Consider the following 19,353-nt stretch of genomic DNA (forward strand, 5'->3'; position numbering starts at 1 on the left):
CCCCGCTTCCCCGGGTCGCGGGCGGCAGCGCAGCGTGCCGGGCTCCCTGCGCCGGGCTCTGACTGCGGTCGGGACGGGCTGCGGCGGCCGGGAGCTGCCGCTTCTCCCTCCCCGCGCACGGAGCGGCCGAAGCGAGCCGGGCGGTTGCTGCCGGCGGGCCGCGACACGCAAGGGCCGGGTGGCCCGGTGTTAGCCCCGCTGACGTGCACCCGGGGGAGGGCGGCGGCGGTGGCGGCTCCCTCTTCCCTCCCCTCCCGCCGCACGCAGGAAGCTTATCCGGCCGCGGCTGGCCCGGCGCCCCTCACGCGGTGAATTAAGAGAAATACCCGCGGTGCCCCGGGCCGGGGTCCGCTCCCGGTTGCCTGCGGAGCGCGTGGGGAGGGGGCGCGCCCGCCGCAGTCCGCCCGCCCTTGGCGCGGGGCGGGGGCGCTCACTGCAGTGCCCGCTCCGCGCCCGCGGGCGGGGGGAGCGGCCGCGCCCCGGCTGCAGCCCCCGGCGGGCGACGGCGCTGCGGGCGCCCCGGGAGCGCCCCCGGCGGCCACACCCCGCGGCGGGCCGGGGCCGGCGGAGGGAGGGGGCCGGCGCGGGGTGTCTCCGAGCCAGTTCTCGCGGTGCTGGCCAGGCTCAGCCTCCTTCCCCTCCCCGGCGAGCGGTGACTGTGCACGGCGGAGCGGGGAGCGCCGAGCCGGGCGCCGGGGGAGCCCGCGCCGCCCCGCCGAGCCAGGAGGAAGGCCGCCGAGCAGCGCGCCGCCCGGCCCGTCCCCGCCGCCCTGCCCCATGCCCCAGCGACGCTGAGCCTCCCGCAGCCCGAACATGGCCACCACGGCAACGTGCACCCGCTTCACCGACGAGTACCAGCTCTACGAGGAGCTTGGCAAGTACGGAGCCTGCTGTGCACCCCGCGCCGCGCCCCGCCGCCCGCCCCGGCCCCGGGACCCACCGGCGCTGCTGGGGGCACTGTGCCGGCGACCCGGCTCTCCCGGGAGCAGGAGAAGGATTAGCTGTCGCGCTGTAATCCGGTTCTCCAGCCCCCCGTCCACTCCATCGGCATAGCCGCCGGGCGGAAAGGTGTTCCTGCCCTCCTGGGTCGCCCCGCCGCAGCGGGTGTCCCTGCAGCCTGTCTCGGGCTGCGCGCTCCTGTTGCACCCCGAGGTTTTCTCTGTTCCCTCCTTTCCTTCCTCAGGACCTGGCTGCCCCGTTCTCCTTCCCGCACCGTCTCCCAGCTGCACGTTGCCGTTCCCTGCAACTGTTTCTGAGCTGGGACGCGACACTGTTACAGCCACTCCGCGATGCTTCAGTCCCCACTTCCTTGTCCCTGTGAAAGGACCAGGTGCTGCTGCTGCACCGCGCTTCTCTTCCCTCCCCGCTTCCTCGCTTCTTCCCTCCCTCTCTCCGCACTTGTCTCCGCATTGGCAGACTTGCTGCTGCACCCTAGGACAGGGCTTTGCAGGGGAGCGCAGTTGGGCAGGAAAGCAGTGCAGAAAGGGCTAGAGTAGGATTATGGGGACAGTGGTTTCGTGGGTGCTACTGCTCGTTCCCTCCCTTCCTGCACCAACTGCTGGGCTCTGCTGCATCTCTTCTCTGTAGCCCGGTGTCCCTGTCCCTCCCCGGGCTGCTGCAGCTGTGTGTCACCAAGCCCGGGCCCCAGTGCTGGTGCTCACCTTGATGCTCATTGGTTTGTATGTAGAGGTTGAGGAAGGGGATAAAAAGGAAGGACTCCGCAGTATTGGAAGGATTCAAGCTATTTTAGGCTCCCTGTAGGACTAACTGTCTGTGGGGCCGTTGTGCAGCTTCTGTTCCCTTCTCTCATGGTTGAAATATGGACATTTGTCCCTAGACATGGGTTTGCATTCCTGATCTGAAGGACTTGGAATTTTCTGCTAGTTTTCTCATATTTGTCCTTTCCTCTTTTCAGATCTTTCTTGTAAAGCTAGTTGTTGTTCTTTACCCACCATGGGGGTTTTTTTGTTGTTTTTAAAAAATAAGGGGCTGTTTCCAAGTACTAATTGTGTAGTCCTGTAGATTTTCAGTCTCTGTCTTTTCACCTTGGTCTCTTGTATTCACTTTTTTTCCTCACAGAAATCCTTCTTGCCTCTCTCTCAGACCTCTTCTCCAAGAGTCATTCTCTTTGAAATAGTTGTAATGTCGATATTTCCAGCTTGAGGAAATGTAGAAAGCCTTGTAGTTTTCTGCTCATTTCATTAGTAGGTACATGTGTATCCCCATTTTGCAAGTGGGTTGAGGGATATAAGAGAACTAGTAACTTCTGCAAAGTGTTGCAATGACTTTGTGACTGAGCTTGCACTTGAGCACGGGAGATGTGAGTCCTGGGTTTGTGCTGTGATTGCTGGGGATGCTGTCTCTGGGAGATGGACTTACCAGCTAGTGTTTGCAGCGCCGTTCGGGGCTGTTTGTCTCCTGTTTATCAATCCCTTCTTGTCCTGCTTCTGTGCCTGTATGGTCTCTCTCACCCCAAGCAGTGTGCTCTTCCTACTGCGCTGTCTGTGAGGGAGCTTGAGAAGTCTTCATGAGGCTTGAGTACTGTACAGACTTAAGTTTTTTACTGATCAGACAGCATACATTGTTCATCAGATTCTCAGGTGTTGTGTCCCTCCTCTGTATGTCTTCTACCCTCTGCTTAATCTGGTCCACTCTGGGAACAGGAATTGTAGCTATTATAGTTTCATTTTCAGTTTCATAGCACCTATCCTCTTTATTTTTCTTCCAGGGGAGCCTTCTCTGTGGTCCGCAGATGTGTAAAGAAAAATTCTTCACAGGAATATGCTGCAAAAATCATCAACACCAAAAAACTGTCAGCCAGAGGTTAGTGTCTCTATCTACCTTTCTTCCCTGTATTAGTAGGAAAATACTTCACTGGAGTTGAGGCTGTAATAAATTTAAAGGATCTGGAGTTGCTTGTTTCAGTCATTATTTTTAGACATTTCAAAATAATTGAGTTGTGTGGCAAAGAGGAGCCTGAAAGAAGGTAGTGTAGGATGATAGAAAAATTCCTGTGTCTGGAAATGGATACTCTGTAAAGTGATGTTGTCCTTTTTCTTCCTGAGATCTTTCTTCTTCAACGTGAGCTAGAGGTAGATTCATCTATGTGTGTGTCTGTACCAATCACTCATAATAAAGAGAAGTGTTGCAGACTTATTTTGCTGAATGTCTTTTTTACCTAGGAGATCTGTCTTATCAGAACAGATGTGATTATTTTTTTTTGAAAGATAGATGCTATGTGCCTTGCTCCTTTCATGCTGTAGTTAAAGGTGGTGTGTTTGGAAGCTAAAAAGCCTGCATTCAAAGGCAGAAATATGTTGGATGGAGAAATCTTGCCAATTTGACTTCTCAGCATATTAGAACAAGGGGCTTGTGCTTTCATTACTCCTGGAGACTTGCAAAACCTGAAACGAGACTGTAGTGTTATGAAAAGAGAAAAAATCTAACTCTTCCAAGCTGTTAGTCTTTTGCTTTCCAGGGACATACATATGCATAAAGAGTGTGAGGGGAGTCATTACAGGGATTGGGTGGGTGGGGTGGATGAGGGGGAGAATGAGAGAAATTGACCTTCAGTGAAAGGTGCTGAAAACAGGGAGTACAAGTTGAGATGCCAGAGGCAACTCTTTCGAGAAAAGGTGAGCAAGAGTTGTAAGCCTTTAGAGGCCTTTCAGATTTCACAAAATTAATGTATGAAGCCCTTGACTATCTTGCTAGTTGAGTAGAGGGCTTAGTAGGGGGGTTGACTGAGAAATGAAAGGGAATGGCATGATGAGAAAGCAAATGATCTTGAGAAATGATTTAGAAATGAATAATGTTTTACTTAATCCTTACAAAAAAGAAAAATAGAACATGTATTCTCCTTTTTGCCAGAATATGAAATGTGATGATAAGAGGAGAAGACAGCTTGAAGAATAGTGAAAATTTTCCATTTACTGTAGTTTGTATGGTTCGTATGAAGAAGTAGTGTCAGTGGTAGTGTGCTGTGAAGCAGTGATTTTTTTTCTTTTTTTTTTTCCTTTTTCTTTTTTTTTACTTCTGGAAGCAAGCATATCTACTGAGGCATTTAGTATTTAGCCTGAGTGAGGTGGTTTTGGGGGCCAACCAGTGGAGCCCTGAATTGTTAATGGAGTGGCTGCAAATCTTTTGAGAATCAGTGTCCCCTCAATGGTCACATGACAGTGCCTGCTGATGTAGGTGGGATATCCAATCTCTTGAGTTCAAAATTAGTTCAACTTAATATGGGAGAGGTCTGAAGAGTGGCTTTGCTTTGCTGATGGCCATTAATGCCGTGTTTGCTCCCCAGACTTCCCTCTCCATCCTGTGGTGAGGACTAAAGCTCAGGAGAGCTTTTCTCAGATGTTAGTGGACACCAGACTGCTTGGAGAAGGGAGGGGCAGTTTGATTAACTGATCATGAAGGTTAAGCCCTTGTCGTACAAAGGACAGGGTATTGAAGTTAGCTCTGGAGATAAGAACAATGGGAAAAAAATGCATGCTGAACATAGTTGAAAATTCAAAAATATATTAGCTGAAGGCCAAAATTCTCAGAAAAACTGATTGAGTCAGTTTTTAAGTGTTTGATCATTTAATGAGTTACAGAGGGAGAAATGTATAGATTCAAATTGTTTTTCATAGTAAGGTGATGACAGTTTTATGACCCAACAAGTAGGAAAAGTAAGTATGGGTGAATATAGGCCATGTTTTGATCTATACTTACTATTTAGATTTCATACCCTCCTATAAATAAAATACATTGAGGCTGCTAGCCTGGTCATTAGCTACTCAACTCGAGGCAGCTCGCAATGATATGCTTTAAAACATACTGGTTAGGTAGAGTAAATGTGAGGAGAACCAAGAAAGAAAATGTGTGTTTCTGCTACTGCAGAGGAGTATCAGAAACAAGGTACTGATCAGGTTGTGTTGAAGTTTTAACTAAGAACTGAGGAATCTGTGAAAAGTGGATGGTGACTGTAGCTGAATATGTTGGTTCCTCAGTTATTCCAGCTGTGCTTGCTGAGAGCTCAAGGGGTAAGAACAGAAAGTACTTATAGTAAAAGACACGAGTATTTTGATAGGAAGTTAGTGAATTCACCTTGGAATAGGTCTTTAAAACATTGAAGGAGAAATGTGTGCTATTTAGACATTGCAGCTGTAAATCAGTGATTAGGGAGATTCAATGCAACAACCTGAAAAAGAAAGTCTTGGGAAAAGGTGTTTTAGAAAGCTGTCTCCCTAAGGAGCTGAATTATGGTGTTAATTCTGCAGCATCTTGGATATGTGTTGCCTGATGTGTCCTTTCCCCCAGCTGACACTTCTGTCCATGTCTCTGCCCATCAGTACTCTGTCCAGGGCTCTCCTGTGCACCCAGCTGCGCGCTGTCCATTGTGCAGGGTAACCCACCCTCCTGACCTTCCTCCCACACTGCTGGTTTTCTTCTAGGAATGGTCAGAGAGCCAGAGTATTCCCTTATGTGGGGACAGCCAGCCCCTCTCCAGTTTAAGCATAGCTACATTTAACATTTTATACTATCTCTAGCAGAATTTGAACCTGTGTGGACACCTGATGCAGTAACTGCTACTTCAAGAGTCAGCATCTTGCTGCTGCTGCAAAGTATAGCCCATTGCTGCTTCACAGAAGTTTTGCCTCCTGTAGTGCTTTCCTTGAATCTGTTCAAGGCAATGGTAACAGAGCCTTGCTCTCCTCCTGCAGTACTTCTTGTTACCTTTGTTTTTAAAGACTTGTGATGAAGAAATACTAGATAACTAACTGGGAAGTGCTGAATAGCTTACTGTATGTGTCTGAAAAGGAGGAAGAGGAATGCTTCAGGGTGAATTATATGAAATGAAAGGGTAAAGACTTGAAGAGGCATGGTGTTTCTCTGTGAAAGCAAGGAGGATGGACAGAGTTCTGGTCCTAACAGCTTCAGTCTAGTAAACTTCACCCTTCATAAAATACCAGGTCAGCAGTTGAGAGGAGTCTCTTTTTTATATTGTCTGTGATTTTTGGATGCCTATTCTCTCTTTTAATAAATTTTGTCAGTGAGAGCTGGTCTAAATTAAAATTCATATTTTGGCTTTAGTGAAGTATTTGCTATTATTCATGTTGTGTTGATGCTTAAGTCTGCCCAGTGAAGACCATGCCAAGATGTGTAATGTTAAATAGGGTCCAAATGCTTGTGGAAAGGGAGAGCAACTTCACCTTAGTCAGCGTTCAGCTGACATATAAGAGCAGTTGTTATTACACATGGAGGAAATACAATGCTTCAGTCATCTGAAATTCCTTTGGGATTGAATGCACAGACTTTTACCAGCGCTACGGGTAGAGGGAAGTAATAACTGTAATTTTTTGAAAGTTGTCTTGTGGCTTTCACCAGAATATACTTTTTGAACATGAAAATTCATAGCAAGTAGTGCTACAATGAAGTTCAAATAAAGTAAAATTACTTGCAGTGATAAAAGATCAAGAGAGAAGCAGCAGCTTCAGTGGCAGTAGGGAGATTTCCCCAATTTAACTTGTTAGCATATACTTCAAGAGAGAGTCTGACTTTTGAAAGCGGTAGGCAGAGCTTTAGGATTTGATAATTTTTAGGGTGTTTTTTATAGCAAATAGTATTTAGTGATCCTGCCACCACCTGTAATATTTCTGCCCTTTTTTTAGGTGCGGGAGGAAAAATCTATCTGTATTACATCTATTGCTAAATTAAATTTGCTATTGAAAATCTGTATCTTTTAACTCTGGCAAGTGACATTTCTTGATGAAAGAATTAAAAACAGCTGTCTTGTAAGTTAGTCCATTTCACTGTCCTTACTGTGGCTTTGCTTTTGACTGTGAAATAGAGGTGGCTTCTCTCCCTGTTTTTCATCTTTCCAAATTTGTAAACCAGATAAAAATTTGCAGTCTACCAAGTTATTTTGTTGTTGTTCCTGTAGGAGATTATGTGGATTGTGGGAGGAGCAGGGAATTACTTCTGTGTATCAAACCCCAACAGGAAAAAACCACTCTTTATACTTCCAACTCTGCTATTTTCCCACACCACTGTTGTCCGGGTTTTTGGTTCTGTAGTGGTTGCTGATTTGGGCTTTACAATATGTTTTGTTGAAAGTGTCAGCAGTAATTCCCCTGGACACTAAAACCTTGAGCTTGAATGCTGCAGAGGAAGTCTAGCAGCATCAGTCCCTAACATCTCTCTTGATCTGGTCTGTATGTGTTCCTAGCTGCTGCTTGCATTAAAACTCCCTTGGACTGCTCTTGAGGCTGCCAGGTTTCGAGTGTCTGTGGGGCAGCGCACACTGCTGGCACAGGCTGTGTGCAGGGTGCTGCACTGCAGCGGGGCCACCGGCTCCGCCGGGGCAGGCAAGCCCAGCACGCGGGGGGCTCAAGCGCAAAGCCAGACTCGCATAGAAATGTCCTGTGATGGGTGTCCTCTATGCGTTCCTGTGTTTGCAGGTTGAGAACAAATGTCCTTTCTTGAGGATGATGGCAAATCAACTGTGTCTGCTCAGCTGTACTTGCTGAGCAGCCAAATCAGGTCCAGTCATTTGGTTTGGGAGAGAAGATTTCCTTCCTGCTGCATGGGCTGAGTGAAGAGCTTCCCTGCGCCCCAGCTCCACCCCGTGCCTCCCCTTTGCTGTGTGCAAAAGTCTGAGAGATGCTGGGAGCATATATAGCAGACCAGCTGCAGTGGGTTGGAAATTTTTTGGAGGTCTTTGAACACATGGAGGGAAGCAGAGAGCAAGAGTGCTGCATATTCCCCAGAGCACTGTATGAGGCTGGGAACTGCCTGGTGGAGTGACTGAGTCTGGGTGCTCGGTATGGGGGCTGCAGGGGAGGAATCAGTTGGTGGAGTGGGCTTGTGGGTAGCAAGCGGCTGAACTCTTCACTGCACCACAGCACACAAGTGCAGCAGGGGCTGGTGGTGAGGCTGCTCAGCTGATGTTAGAAACAGTAGCCCTCTACTTCCCACCAGCAGCCTGCCTTCCCCTGTTCTTCCTACCTGCCTCTGCTTGCAGTCCCCTGCATAGGGGAAGAGGGGTTCAAATAGACTATATACATCAGTAGGGGAAATTTCATTGGAAGAGGTGTTTGGAGAAGGAGGAGGGGTCGTGCCAAAGAGGAGACCCTGACCTTGGAGGAGAGGGTGGACCTAGGAACTTAGTGGGGGGGCTGATGAAGATCGACTTGGCTTTTTGCGTGCCCCAACATATCAGTGCAGGCAGGAAAATACCCTGGTGTGAGAGTCAGCAGAGATTGTTGGGGTGGTGAGTGGTGGAAGCCTTGCTTTACTGTGGCTCACTATAGCTAGAAGCTGGCTTCCTCCCACTGTGGATGTTAGTGATGGTTGGGGTTACCCCAGGTTGCCTCTCAGTTTACGCTGTATATTTTATAAAGGAGCTGGAACAGAGCAGACAGGATTTCAGCTTGTGTCTGTCTTCTCAGTGGTCACATTGAGTATTAAATTTCCGGCATTAACAATGAGGAGGGGGGGGGGAAGTGGGCACACAGATTGGGCAGGAATTCCTACTGCCTCTGCACGAGGTTAGAGAAAGGAGCTGGGTGAGAGAGTCAGGTTTCTTGTTTTCCCAATATAAACTGGATTTGTGTATGGCAGAAATGTGATTAGACTAACTCCTGCACGTGTCCCAAAGCCCTTGGCTCTAGAGCATTTACTCTGATCAGCCAGCCACGGTTGAAATATTTGTAGGTGTCCCTAGGGTGAAGAGCAGGGTGTTGAGCAGCCTGTAGATATTTTGGGTAAGGAGAGTTACTTGGAGTTCTTGTAAGAAGGATCCAGTGAAAAAGCTATTTGCTTTTTTTTGTGCTGTATCACAGAGATTTCATTGTCTCCAAATTTAATCCTTCTCTAGACAGTAGCAAAATCATCACTAGCAGAGGGGGATTCATCTGTGGATCAGAAAGAAATTTTTAAAGAGTGCCCTCCTCCCCAACAACGGGTTAGCAACACTGTTCCACTGTTTTAAGAGAGGACTATGACAATATTTTTGTTCCTTTCCACGCCCATTTCTAGTTGTTCTTGCCCTCCATATTGGGTGAAGACAGCTTTAAAAGGGAAGTATGCTAATGCAAAAATTTCTCTCCACTGTGTTGTTTGTGAGCACAACCCTGACAATAAAGGCATCACCCCCCACTTTTTCTGACCTGTCACCTGTTTTGGTATTTCAGGTGTTTCTTTTTGTTTCCTCTGTTCTTGAAATCTTCTGATTTTTACCAACATAACAGATGTTAAAAAAAAAAAGAAACACATTCATTTGCTGGTGTTTGACTATAAAGTGAGCTATTGCTGTTGGCTTGGTTGGGCAAAGAGGGCAATATTGCCTGGCAGCAGGGTCACCAGCACAGGAAAGAAGCCTTGAATGCTAAAAAAGAAATGTGGAGTATCTCACATCATTGTGTGTTTGCAACTGAAGTGATGTCAGTGCTCAGAGTAGTTATCTTTGAGAAAACAGAGGTGCACCGATTTCTGATGGGCAAATGCATCCTTAAAATTTTGAGTTGCTCACTAGATGTTTTGGGGTTTTTTTAGTGTATGGAGGAAATGTGACCCTGTAACTTCAACCACTGTAGTTGCTGCTGATCCTTACAAAAATAAGCTTAATGCTTCAAAAATTGGGGCCCTATGAGTTAGGCTGACATTTTCTTCCTTTTCATACCTTACTAAATTTAAATACCACTTTATACTTTGGTAACATCTCCCCAAACATTCTGGTATTGCTGCCTGTATGATTTTTGGACAACAGTTGCAGAATACCTCTGAAGAAATGGAGGTATTATCTAAGAAGAAAGCTTTCTGAGCACTAAGGGTAGCCAAAGAGAAGTGAAGCATGGATTTGACTTTCTGCTGAAACTGAGTCTATAGTTGTTAGATTTTATTTCCTTGTATCTTTTACTCTTCATCTGCCTTTCTTTCCTTTTTAATTTTGAGTTCATTTTGAATGTTCATATGTTTTTCATGGATCAGTTACTTTAACCCATAATTATATTAATTTATAATGCTTTGATTGAAAATAGCCCTTTAGTAATGCTGCTTTACTCTCCTTCCCTCCCAGAGAATATTGTACAATTTCTGTTGCTCCAACAATTTAGATAACCAGACTGGGAAATGTGGATGTTGGTGCAAACGACTGATTACTGATGTCTGAGACTAATACAGAGATGCCAGGAGAGCTGGTCAATGTTGTATCTTGCCTTTTTATGATGGAATCAGGAGAGGAGGAGATGACCATGTGGCTTTACTTCTGGTGTCAGGATCTGTCTCGCTCTGCTTCTGGCAGAGCCAGAGAGAGAATTCCCCATCTCTGAGATGTGAGTTGAGTAAATGCGATGACATTTCAGAGAATGTGTGTGCACGTATAAATTTCACGTTATGTTCCCGAGAGCACGAGTTACATATCTTCCTGTCCTGCTGCTCCCGTCCAAAGTTCCCATCCTGAGTTAGCTGTTGTCCAAGCCTCCATAGCCATGAGCCCTTGTCTTACCTGTGCTTGGAGTGTGCTTACCTGTGATGCTGGGACAAGTCCAGGTTACTGTGGTGCTTCAGAAAAGGTTGCTAGCTAATCTTTTCTCTTTGCTAGAAGCCACAGGTGATTGCACTGTTAAACACAAAACTTTTCTTTCTGGGACAGCAAAGGCAGCATCCCTTTTTGCAGTGCTATTATTTGTGTGATTCTGTCAGAGTCCCAGAAATTGAGCTGAGAATTGTCTCAGGCATTGTGGGAATGAAGATACAGTTAATTTTAAAGAAAAACAAATGCCATGTCAACTTATCTCTAAGGAAGGAATATGCTTGCGAAGATGAGCCTGGGAGCAGCCTCAGCTCTTTGTAGGCCTAGGAGCCAAAGGCTAAATGGCAGATCAGACAGGGAGTGGCAGCCTGCCTGCTGTGGCAGAGCTGCTGGGTTATCTCTGGGGGCTGTTGCCATGATGGCAGTGGCAAACAGGGACTGAAAAATTTACCAGATGCATGTGAGCCAAAGGATCAAACTTTCTTATAGGAGAGAAGTGGGGGGAGGAGGGTGAGAGATGAATTAACGAAGGACAGTATCCTAGTGAGAAATACCAGGCTCCCTTTCCTATACTACCGGGATGGCAGGGGGGGAATGCAGACTGGCATTCCTCCTCCAGTCTAAACTCTGAGCAACGCTGCCCTGATAGATTTCCTCTTTGAAGAGAGGGTGAATGCACCCTCCTTTCACTGCGTAAGTCATTGGGATTTGCATTGCTTTGACATGTGGAAAATAAGAAGTGGGAAAAGATGGTCTCTCTTTTTTAGTCTTTTTTTTCCCTATTCCCTATACCTACATGTAAAGTCTAGTTCTTTACTTTGTGCTTAGAGATTTTCTGCACTAGAGTTCATGGAAATCAAGTTTCAGTGTTGCCTGCAGGTTGCAGACTATCAAACATGGTTCTAACCAGCCTGCACTACTGTCATCAATAGCACCAGACTGTTGTCATTGAAAATGTCTCATGCAAAACCATACCAGCACTACAAGGGCTAGTAGTGGTCTTGACACTGTATGTGCTTTTATTCCTTTCCCAGAGCTGGGGCAGTGTCCCTGCATAGCACAGTTGATAGCACAGTGGGCAGGCAGTGCATGAGAGAAGCTAAGCTTGGCAGTTTTCCCTCCTCTGGGGTGTGAGGAAGTCCTATTACGACCCTGTGCTGCAGCCTCCTTTGTGAAGCTTGACCGCAATAAGGACTGGTCCTAGGAGAATTAGTGATTTGCAGCTGGCTGGGGAGCACAGAGCTGGTGAGGGGGTCTCTGCACTCAGTGCCCAAAATCTCAGTGCTCTCCTTTTGCAAAATGTGGTATCACTTGGTTGTTTGCAGTTCTGCAAATTATTATGATACCTGCTTGCAGGCAGCTTCAGGAAAGACATATCTGGCTGTGCCTGGAAAACTTCTGAACAACAATATACTAGTATAAAATGTTTGTCTGAAGGCTTAGTAAGGTAGAATTGTGGTAATAAAAACTAGTTTCACTCTAGAAGGGCTTCTTCAACTTAAAACATTTATTTACGGAATGAGACACTTATATCTATGGAAATTATTGATATAGGTGTTTCCCACCATGCCAAATCCCAGTGGACTTTTTAAGCTCCTGTGAGTACAGGCCATTTGTGAGGACAAGGATTTTAAGCCTCCAAAGCCAGTTCCTGAAAGACTATGGAAAGGATTCTTACCTTTCCTTCACTTTTACTCCTCCCTAGGCACCTGAGTTAGCTGGTATAGGCTGCAGCTTGTCTTGTGAAGCAACTCAGTGTTTGGATGTGCTTTATCTTCTGCAGTTACTGTGTCATCCCTGATAAGTCAGTTGGTGTAGACTGTGGTAAGTGATAGCTGTGAAGACAGAGATGTCATTTCTTGATGTTGAAGACAACTCTTTTTTGAAAGAGGTTTTCTCAATCCCAGGGGAGCAGTGAGAAAAGGAGAAGCAGTCTGACATAGCCTGACGTCTGAGGTGAAAAAAAGGAAACTGAAGGGCTAAATCCTTAAACTTTAGTGTACTTCCTCTGTTCCCTGTTCTTGTACAGGGACCTCTCTTTCACAAGGGGTCTCTTTGCCTGTGCAGCAGAATTTAGTCTGTAAAGTTTCCTGCAGCTCCGGAGGTGGGTGAAATGTGTGTGTTTATCCCGCTCTGTTTGCTGCTAGAGACCTGATCTCATACACCTGACTTGAAATGTGACTTCATAGGGGACAGTCCAGTGCTCTCTCTGCGATGCACTTCCTATATGCACATTTCAAATTACATTTCCCTTTTCAGGGAAAACAGCTGGTTAAACTCATTCTATATTGGTCTCCAGTGCCTGCCGAATAAACTTTGTGTTTCTACTGTATTAGAGCAGCTGCCATTCTGAAAATGTCCATGGGTATCTTGGTTGGTTTTTTCCTTTTTTTAAAAAAACTTATTTAATTCCTCATATTCCTTTATGTCAAAGCATATAACATTTCATGAGTAATGGGCCAAGAAATTGCCCATTGGATGGAGGAAAAAAAATAGATGTAGAAGGAGGAACTTGTCTTTACTGGCCCCTGGAACATTTTTCTTGGAGGCCACTAGAGAGTATGGCCTGATGATGCCAAGCAGGACTTTTCTGTTGTTTGCCAATAGAATTGGTGTGCTGTTAAGTTTAATTTTGCCTGCCTCAGGGCCTGTCCATGTAAGCTTTGGGTATCAAATGTCCTCTGTTGAGATTGTGTCAGAGAGATTAGGAGCATTGAAGTTGCACAGCTTTATTTTATAACTGGTGCCTTTACAGAGACAAAGCTTGATTGTCATGATGTGTTTCCTCACTACAAGTTAAAGTAGTGATTCATAGCTCCTGTGTTACTTTAAATTTTCCTGATTTTTGAATTGCAGATTGAAAAGTGGCTTTCAGCTCTCCCCTTTTTTGTTTGACTCGTGTGTCATCTGGCCTAGAATCTGCCAGCTCTGCAGATTAGGGTATTGTGTTGTGTCTGCTGCATGTTTTGAAGTTGCCTGGATTAAAATTTTTGATGCAGAGCAATGATCCACAGTCTTCTCTGTCTGTCTGAATTGCTCTTGCACTTAATAAGGATGATGTTGAGGACTGAAGTGCTGGTCAGCTTGTCCTTTGTGTGGAAGCACTTCTACAGTAGTAGACTGGTAGTTGAGCTCTCATTTGTCTTCTCCAGACAGCCAATTTCAGCAAGAAGATATGAAAAAAGGGACCCATGGCAGTTGGCTTTTTTGATAATCATTATTAAATATTGCTAACAAGTTCAGGTGCCTCTAGTTGCTGCTAGCAGCTTATGTTGCTGCACACCTGGTTACAGTTTTATGGAAGGACATTATGCCTTCTTAACTCTTTGTGGCAATGTACATTTAGTTTCTTCAGCAGTCCTGAAGCTGAGCTTAAAAAGCTTTCCCTCCCACCACTTCACAAATAGTCAAGAAGTTTCCTATCTCCCTGATGAATTATGAAATGCTAATTGCTGAAGTTTTTTTCTCATTTGAAAGCACAGCCAAAATTTCTTCCCTGTCTTGGAAACAAAATCTGGGTTTCATGGTTGCAGTTACCTTATCTAAAGGGATGTTGGGGGTTGGCTCAGGAACAAGGCAACATGCAGCTCGAGTCAGCCAGAGGAACTTAAATTCTTCCTTCTGCATCTTTGAATTCCTGGATCCTGCATTGCAGTGACTTGACACTGCTGAGATCTGCCTCCCTGTCGCACTGTTACCTTGTTTGCTAACCAACTGTAGTCTGATACTTAGCTGGTTCATCCAAAACCATGACACCTGATGTGGTCAGCTGATGGGGGGAAGAAGGGAACTTATGTCCAGAAATAAGCTCACTTGGTGTGGTTTCTCTTTGTTAGGCTGTGTTCTTCAGGACCCTTTGTGCCTAGTGAGTTTAAGACAGAGCTGCTGGAGTTCTTGCACATGTACATTTGCTGTGAATGCAGCAGAGAAGGTGCTGATATGGCTGTGTTGCCTTTGGAGCAGCTCTGTGTCCTACTGTCTCGCTGCGTGTCCACTTTAAGAGAGTTCATCTGCAATGCAGCTGTTAGCAGGGAACTTCTGTAAATCAGGAGGGAGTGAGAGCAAGTGAGCCCAGTGTCTGCAGTTGTGGCTGGGTCCTCCCCAAAGCACACGGAAACTTGTTCAGAAAAGACTTTTTGCAGGAGGAGAAAGGGATGGCAGCACAGTGCTGATGGTAGGAGCCCCTCCCTTCTGTGCCTGTGTATGCATCAGCTGCTCAGGGGCAGGAAAACATGGAAAAGCACAGTGGGCAGCAATCCTGGAACTGGAAAATCCTGTCATGCTTTTTCCCCTCCTCACTCTGCCACAGTCTAACCAGGTGTTTACTTAGGGCCAGTCCTGTCAGGATGTCTTTATAGCACACTCCCTTCTTACACAGGATGTCCTGTTAGAATTTGGAGCTTGTCGTGAGCTTCTGCATGTCAGTCAGAAGTGCACAGAGGCCCCATGGGTTGCAGGTTTACAACTGTGTTGTCTTTTGTTGCATGGCTGTCAGAGAGACCAGGTGCTCGTGCAAAGCGATGATGCTGGGAGGGAGCCCACAGGTGGAGTCAGTTGGAGTGCCCTGGCTGTTCAGGTGTTGCACCTGGCAGGGTGGGGACTGCTGCTGAGTGACTTGCTATGAGGGGAAGGTGGAGGAGAAGAGCCATGTGTGCAGTAGTCCTGCTACAGGTGGGGTAGATGAGCCATCTGAGAGGATTGCAGCCCGTCCAGCACATGTCGGGAAGGCTGGCTGGGGAGCTTGTGGCTTTAAGCATGTGGCTGAGGAGTGGACCACTGGTTGTTCTGCTCTTCCCTTGCCTCTCCTCTGCTTCTCCAGGAAGTAGAAGCTCCTTGAAAGACTGCCTGGCTATCAGCTATGACAGGAGCGCTTGTACAATTGCTTCCTTGTTCCCCATCCACAAGTTTCTGAGGATATTCTGGTGAAGAAATTCCTCTGTAGCTCACAGGCATTCCTAGGGCCCCTTAGGCCATTGCTGGAGAGGGCCCTAAAGGACCTTCCTCCAAGGTGGCTGCGGCTTATGGGGAGTAAATAATGCTTTTCATTCTGCTGTATTCTGGCAAGGCTTCTTCCTTCACTGTATTTAAAAGTATTCTGGGAAGATTTGGTTCCATATTTCTATTTTAATTTCTTTATTTCCACTTGGAAAAGCATTTCCAATTGACAGTCATTGGTGATGCTGAAAAAATTGATGTAAGATTCAACACCCACTTTTTCTCCTCTGCTCCTCTCTGCTTCTCCTGTTTTCTGGACACTTGTTGTCCCTCTCGTAATAACCAAATTGTGCTAACTGTGTGTAAGCAATGTTCCCTCCCCTTTTGCTGGGGGACTGTCTGACTTGTTGTAAGAAGTTATTTTTAGGGTTTGCTTCCTGGGATATTCTACCCGTGGCCAGTTATGGTGATGAAAATGTCACTGAGATGCAGAAAGGGCTCCCAATTCATTGATAGCATGCCTGATCTTTCTTTTGTAAAGGTGCCCATGGAGATCATGAGTTCCTTACAAATACATTGCCAGCACTCAGGGACACAGCCCCAGTGACTGTGCAGCATAACACCCTGTTAAAAGTATAATGGGCTTCTGAATTAGCCCAGGGGAAAAGAAGAAAACAAGAAAAAAGAAACTAAAAAGAAATAAAGCCTTACTTTGGTTGCAGTGGAGTTTATTTCTGCCCTTTTACTTTTTATTTTTTGTATATAGGGATGTCAGTGCTGCAGAGCTGTGTGTCGGTGTAGACCAGTCCCTCACAGGCAATTTGCTCCTTGTACTGGATGTATTATGTTGCACTGGGTTGCTGCCAAATGGCTGGTCTAGGCTAGGAGAAGGTGTGTGCTTATTCTTTTGAAACACCTCTCCCACCCCCCAGGTCTGTGACTTGCAACGCCTAAAAAGTTGATCTTTATGGCATCTATATCTAACAAAGCATGAATGTAATACAGGCAGGTTAAAAAGCTCAACAGACCAAGGCTGTGGGCTGACAAAATACTTGGCTTAAGAAGCACCTGTGTCTTCCTCTGAGAGGAAGATGTCTGTTCCCTCTGTATTGCAGCACATTTCTTTTCCTTTTCAGTCTTATGCCTTGAATCAGGAAAACAATTTCAGAAGAACCATTCAGTAAGGAATTATTGAAGTGGTGGAGATGGGCAGTTATTTGGTTTCTGAGTAGACTGGAGATCTCTTTAGAATTTCATATGTCTTGAAGCAACCATAGAAGGGGCTGCTTTAGTGTAGCTCTGGAAACCAGGATCTTCTGCAGCTGGGTGTGAGAAAAACGCATGTGGAAAGAACTTTTGGAGTGTTTGTGGAAATAGCTTTTGTGTGCCAGTACTGTACTCCTGGAAGAGAGCATAGGAAGCAGAGCCCCTTGAGTAGCTTTGGATCAAGGTAACAAGTTTAACCAAGTTAAACTTGGTTTTCAGGCCTGTTGCTGTTGGGATCAGGAAGCTGTGTGGCTGCGGTGCAGGGATGGTGGCAGCAGTCTCAAGTGGGTGGGACAGAGACTTGTGAGCTGCCTGCAAGAAAAGCCAGTTACAGAAAGATTGGGGGAGACTCCTCCCTGATTCCATATCATGTTCAAAGTTATCAGTGCTTAAAAACTCCTCTTTATGCTTTTATATACAAAGAGTTTCTTTCTATGTGTGTAGCATACATGCATAACCCTGTGTATGTTTTTAAGTAGTCCTGACATTTGAAGTTGTTTTAGTGAGTGGTAGCTTTTATTACGTCTTCTTGCTGTCTTGCTTCCATACAATACCTTGAAGAGCCTGAGCACTTTATATGCACAGGATGAAGTTCTTGGACTCTTCAGAAGCCAGAGGCAACCACGCTGTCTTTACCTGCTGCCACATGGATTTACTGAGAACATGGTGCGCTTTGCTCTTTGGTACTGAAGTATTTTGGTGGCTCTGCTACAGGTGGTATCTGCTGCGGCACATGTGTGCACTTTAAGTCTTTTCTCATTGAAATGTCTGGTTAGCTGCTCTGTATTTACTGCTGGCTCTGCTTAATTTAAAGTTCTCCTAGCATTGCTAGGGGAACTTAGCCTTAAAATAGATGGTTTGACCTTTTTTTTTTTAATTATTCTAATCCCCTGGGGCTTGATGTTCCTTCTTGTCAGAAGAGCGTATTTTAACGGAGGTATTATCTCTTTCGGAGGGAAGTCATTCAGCATTGTGGTGCAGCGCCATTCATCTGTGCCTTTAAGAAGATTTTCTTTTTAGTTTACTTCTCTCATTGATGTCTCTCAAATATCAAATCAAGGCAGCATTTCCAGCATCCTTCCTTCTCCCAGCTGTCTGGAATAGCTAAAAAGAAGCAATGGATGTAACCTTGGTGTTGCATGGACAGAGGCCCCACAGCATCTCCTGCAGTGAAGGATGGCATTATTCATTGAACAGTGATGTTCTGCTGAATACCAGTATTAGGAGTATTTAGAAATTTTGAGGTTTTGTTTCCCTCCTGAGCATCTCTCATTTTCATTCAAGCATAAATTTCCTTGGTTCATTCAAAATAAATCCAGCTGTTTGGTGACCAGTGGCTTCATTATCATGTAGCCTTTTATTCAAGAGCCACATTGTACAGCTGTGTCATGGGAAAACTGGGACTGGATGCAGTAGGTGTGCAGGCTTGGACAGCTCTGACAGTGATGGCTGAATCGGAGCGCATTGGGTTTGAGAAGGAGCTTTTGTAGCCCCTTGTGCACAGGGAGAGCCTTATGGTTTGTTCTGTTCATGTGTTGGTAAAGGTGGAGTCAATGCCAGGAACTTCCTCTTCCAAGTAGGTTTTTTCCCAGGGTGCTTTCACTTGTGGGTGTTTAATCTTGTTTTCCAGGAGCTTGGTTTTCTTTGCCCCCACTGTTTTGTCCTTCCAAAATTTGTATTCCCCTACCTGAAAGAATGTCATCATTCCACTGCAGTGTGCTCCTCTGCACTACCAGGAAATTGTTCCTGCAGCTTTTTTTAACCATGTACCCTCAGTCTTACTCAGTTGTTCAACCTGTCATCTGTGTAATACATCAACAGGTTTCATTAAATATCCTTGATCCTCCCAGTACTACTGCTGGGCAGGGAAGTATTAGCCCTGTTTTACACTTAGGAATACTGAGAAAGATGTGAATTTTCAAGTGCTTTCCACAACACTTGGCAATGAGCCATGATGTGTTAGGAAAAGAGTCCAAGTCATATTCTTTGCTGTAACAGTGATAGGAAGAGTGTAGGTAGAAAAAAAACTGTGGGCATTTGGCAGAAAATAACGTGGGCTAAAGCATGTAGTAGTATGAGGAGTTGTGGTATAGTTTGCTGGTTACAGGGATAATATTTTGATGTGTTTTCTGTACTACTTTGTGCTCTGATTTGCTTACTGTTTTGTAATACAGCTCCAAAATATGTTATATTTGGTATGCCTTTGGACTCTCTCCCTTTCTGTGATATTTCCAGATGAAGAGGATTGAAAACTCAATCAGAGGTAACTGCTGTTGGTACAGAAGAAGGCTCTTACATGACAATAAGCACACAATGGTTTTGTTTGTGTGTATATGTGTGTGTGTGTTTGAAGACCAATCAGAAGAATTAAAGGAGGTCACTTAGATGTAAAATTATTACCTTGTGTTCATAACTACAGGGACAGTACCATCTGCAATAGTTTATTTTCTGAAGTGTGTTAAAATAAGATGGCAGAAATGAAAACTTAAATCTCTAAGATAAGCAACTGTACCTAAGAGTTAAGAAAACCCCAATTTCATGACAAGAATTTAGATAAACTCTAAAATTGTCTGCATTTTGAGATCTAAGTAATTGATTCGGTTGTGAAAATTTGGATTATGGGATGCTGTCAG

General features: G+C 45.6%; 1 protein-coding gene across 7 annotated transcripts in view; it reads left to right on the forward strand.

Annotated features, from left to right (window-relative positions):
- Positions 1-250: 250 nt before the first annotated feature.
- Positions 251-19,353, forward strand: part of CAMK2G (calcium/calmodulin dependent protein kinase II gamma) — a 119,710-nt gene continuing 100,607 nt past the window's right edge. For 2 of the 7 annotated variants that reach the window (XM_030241016.2, XM_030241017.2), the window contains exons 1-2: positions 256-878; positions 2,729-2,823. In XM_030241016.2, the coding sequence (XP_030096876.1) occupies positions 814-878; positions 2,729-2,823 (160 nt within the window). In that variant the 5' untranslated portion in view covers positions 256-813. Of the gene's footprint in view, positions 879-2,728; positions 2,824-19,353 lie in introns of all 7 variants that reach the window. The other 5 variants (XM_050975938.1, XM_030241019.2, XM_030241021.2 and 2 more) reach the window with 5 other exon arrangements.

Source organism: Serinus canaria, chromosome 6, assembly GCF_022539315.1.
Source record: "Serinus canaria isolate serCan28SL12 chromosome 6, serCan2020, whole genome shotgun sequence".
Taxonomy (NCBI): Eukaryota; Metazoa; Chordata; class Aves; order Passeriformes; family Fringillidae; genus Serinus; species Serinus canaria.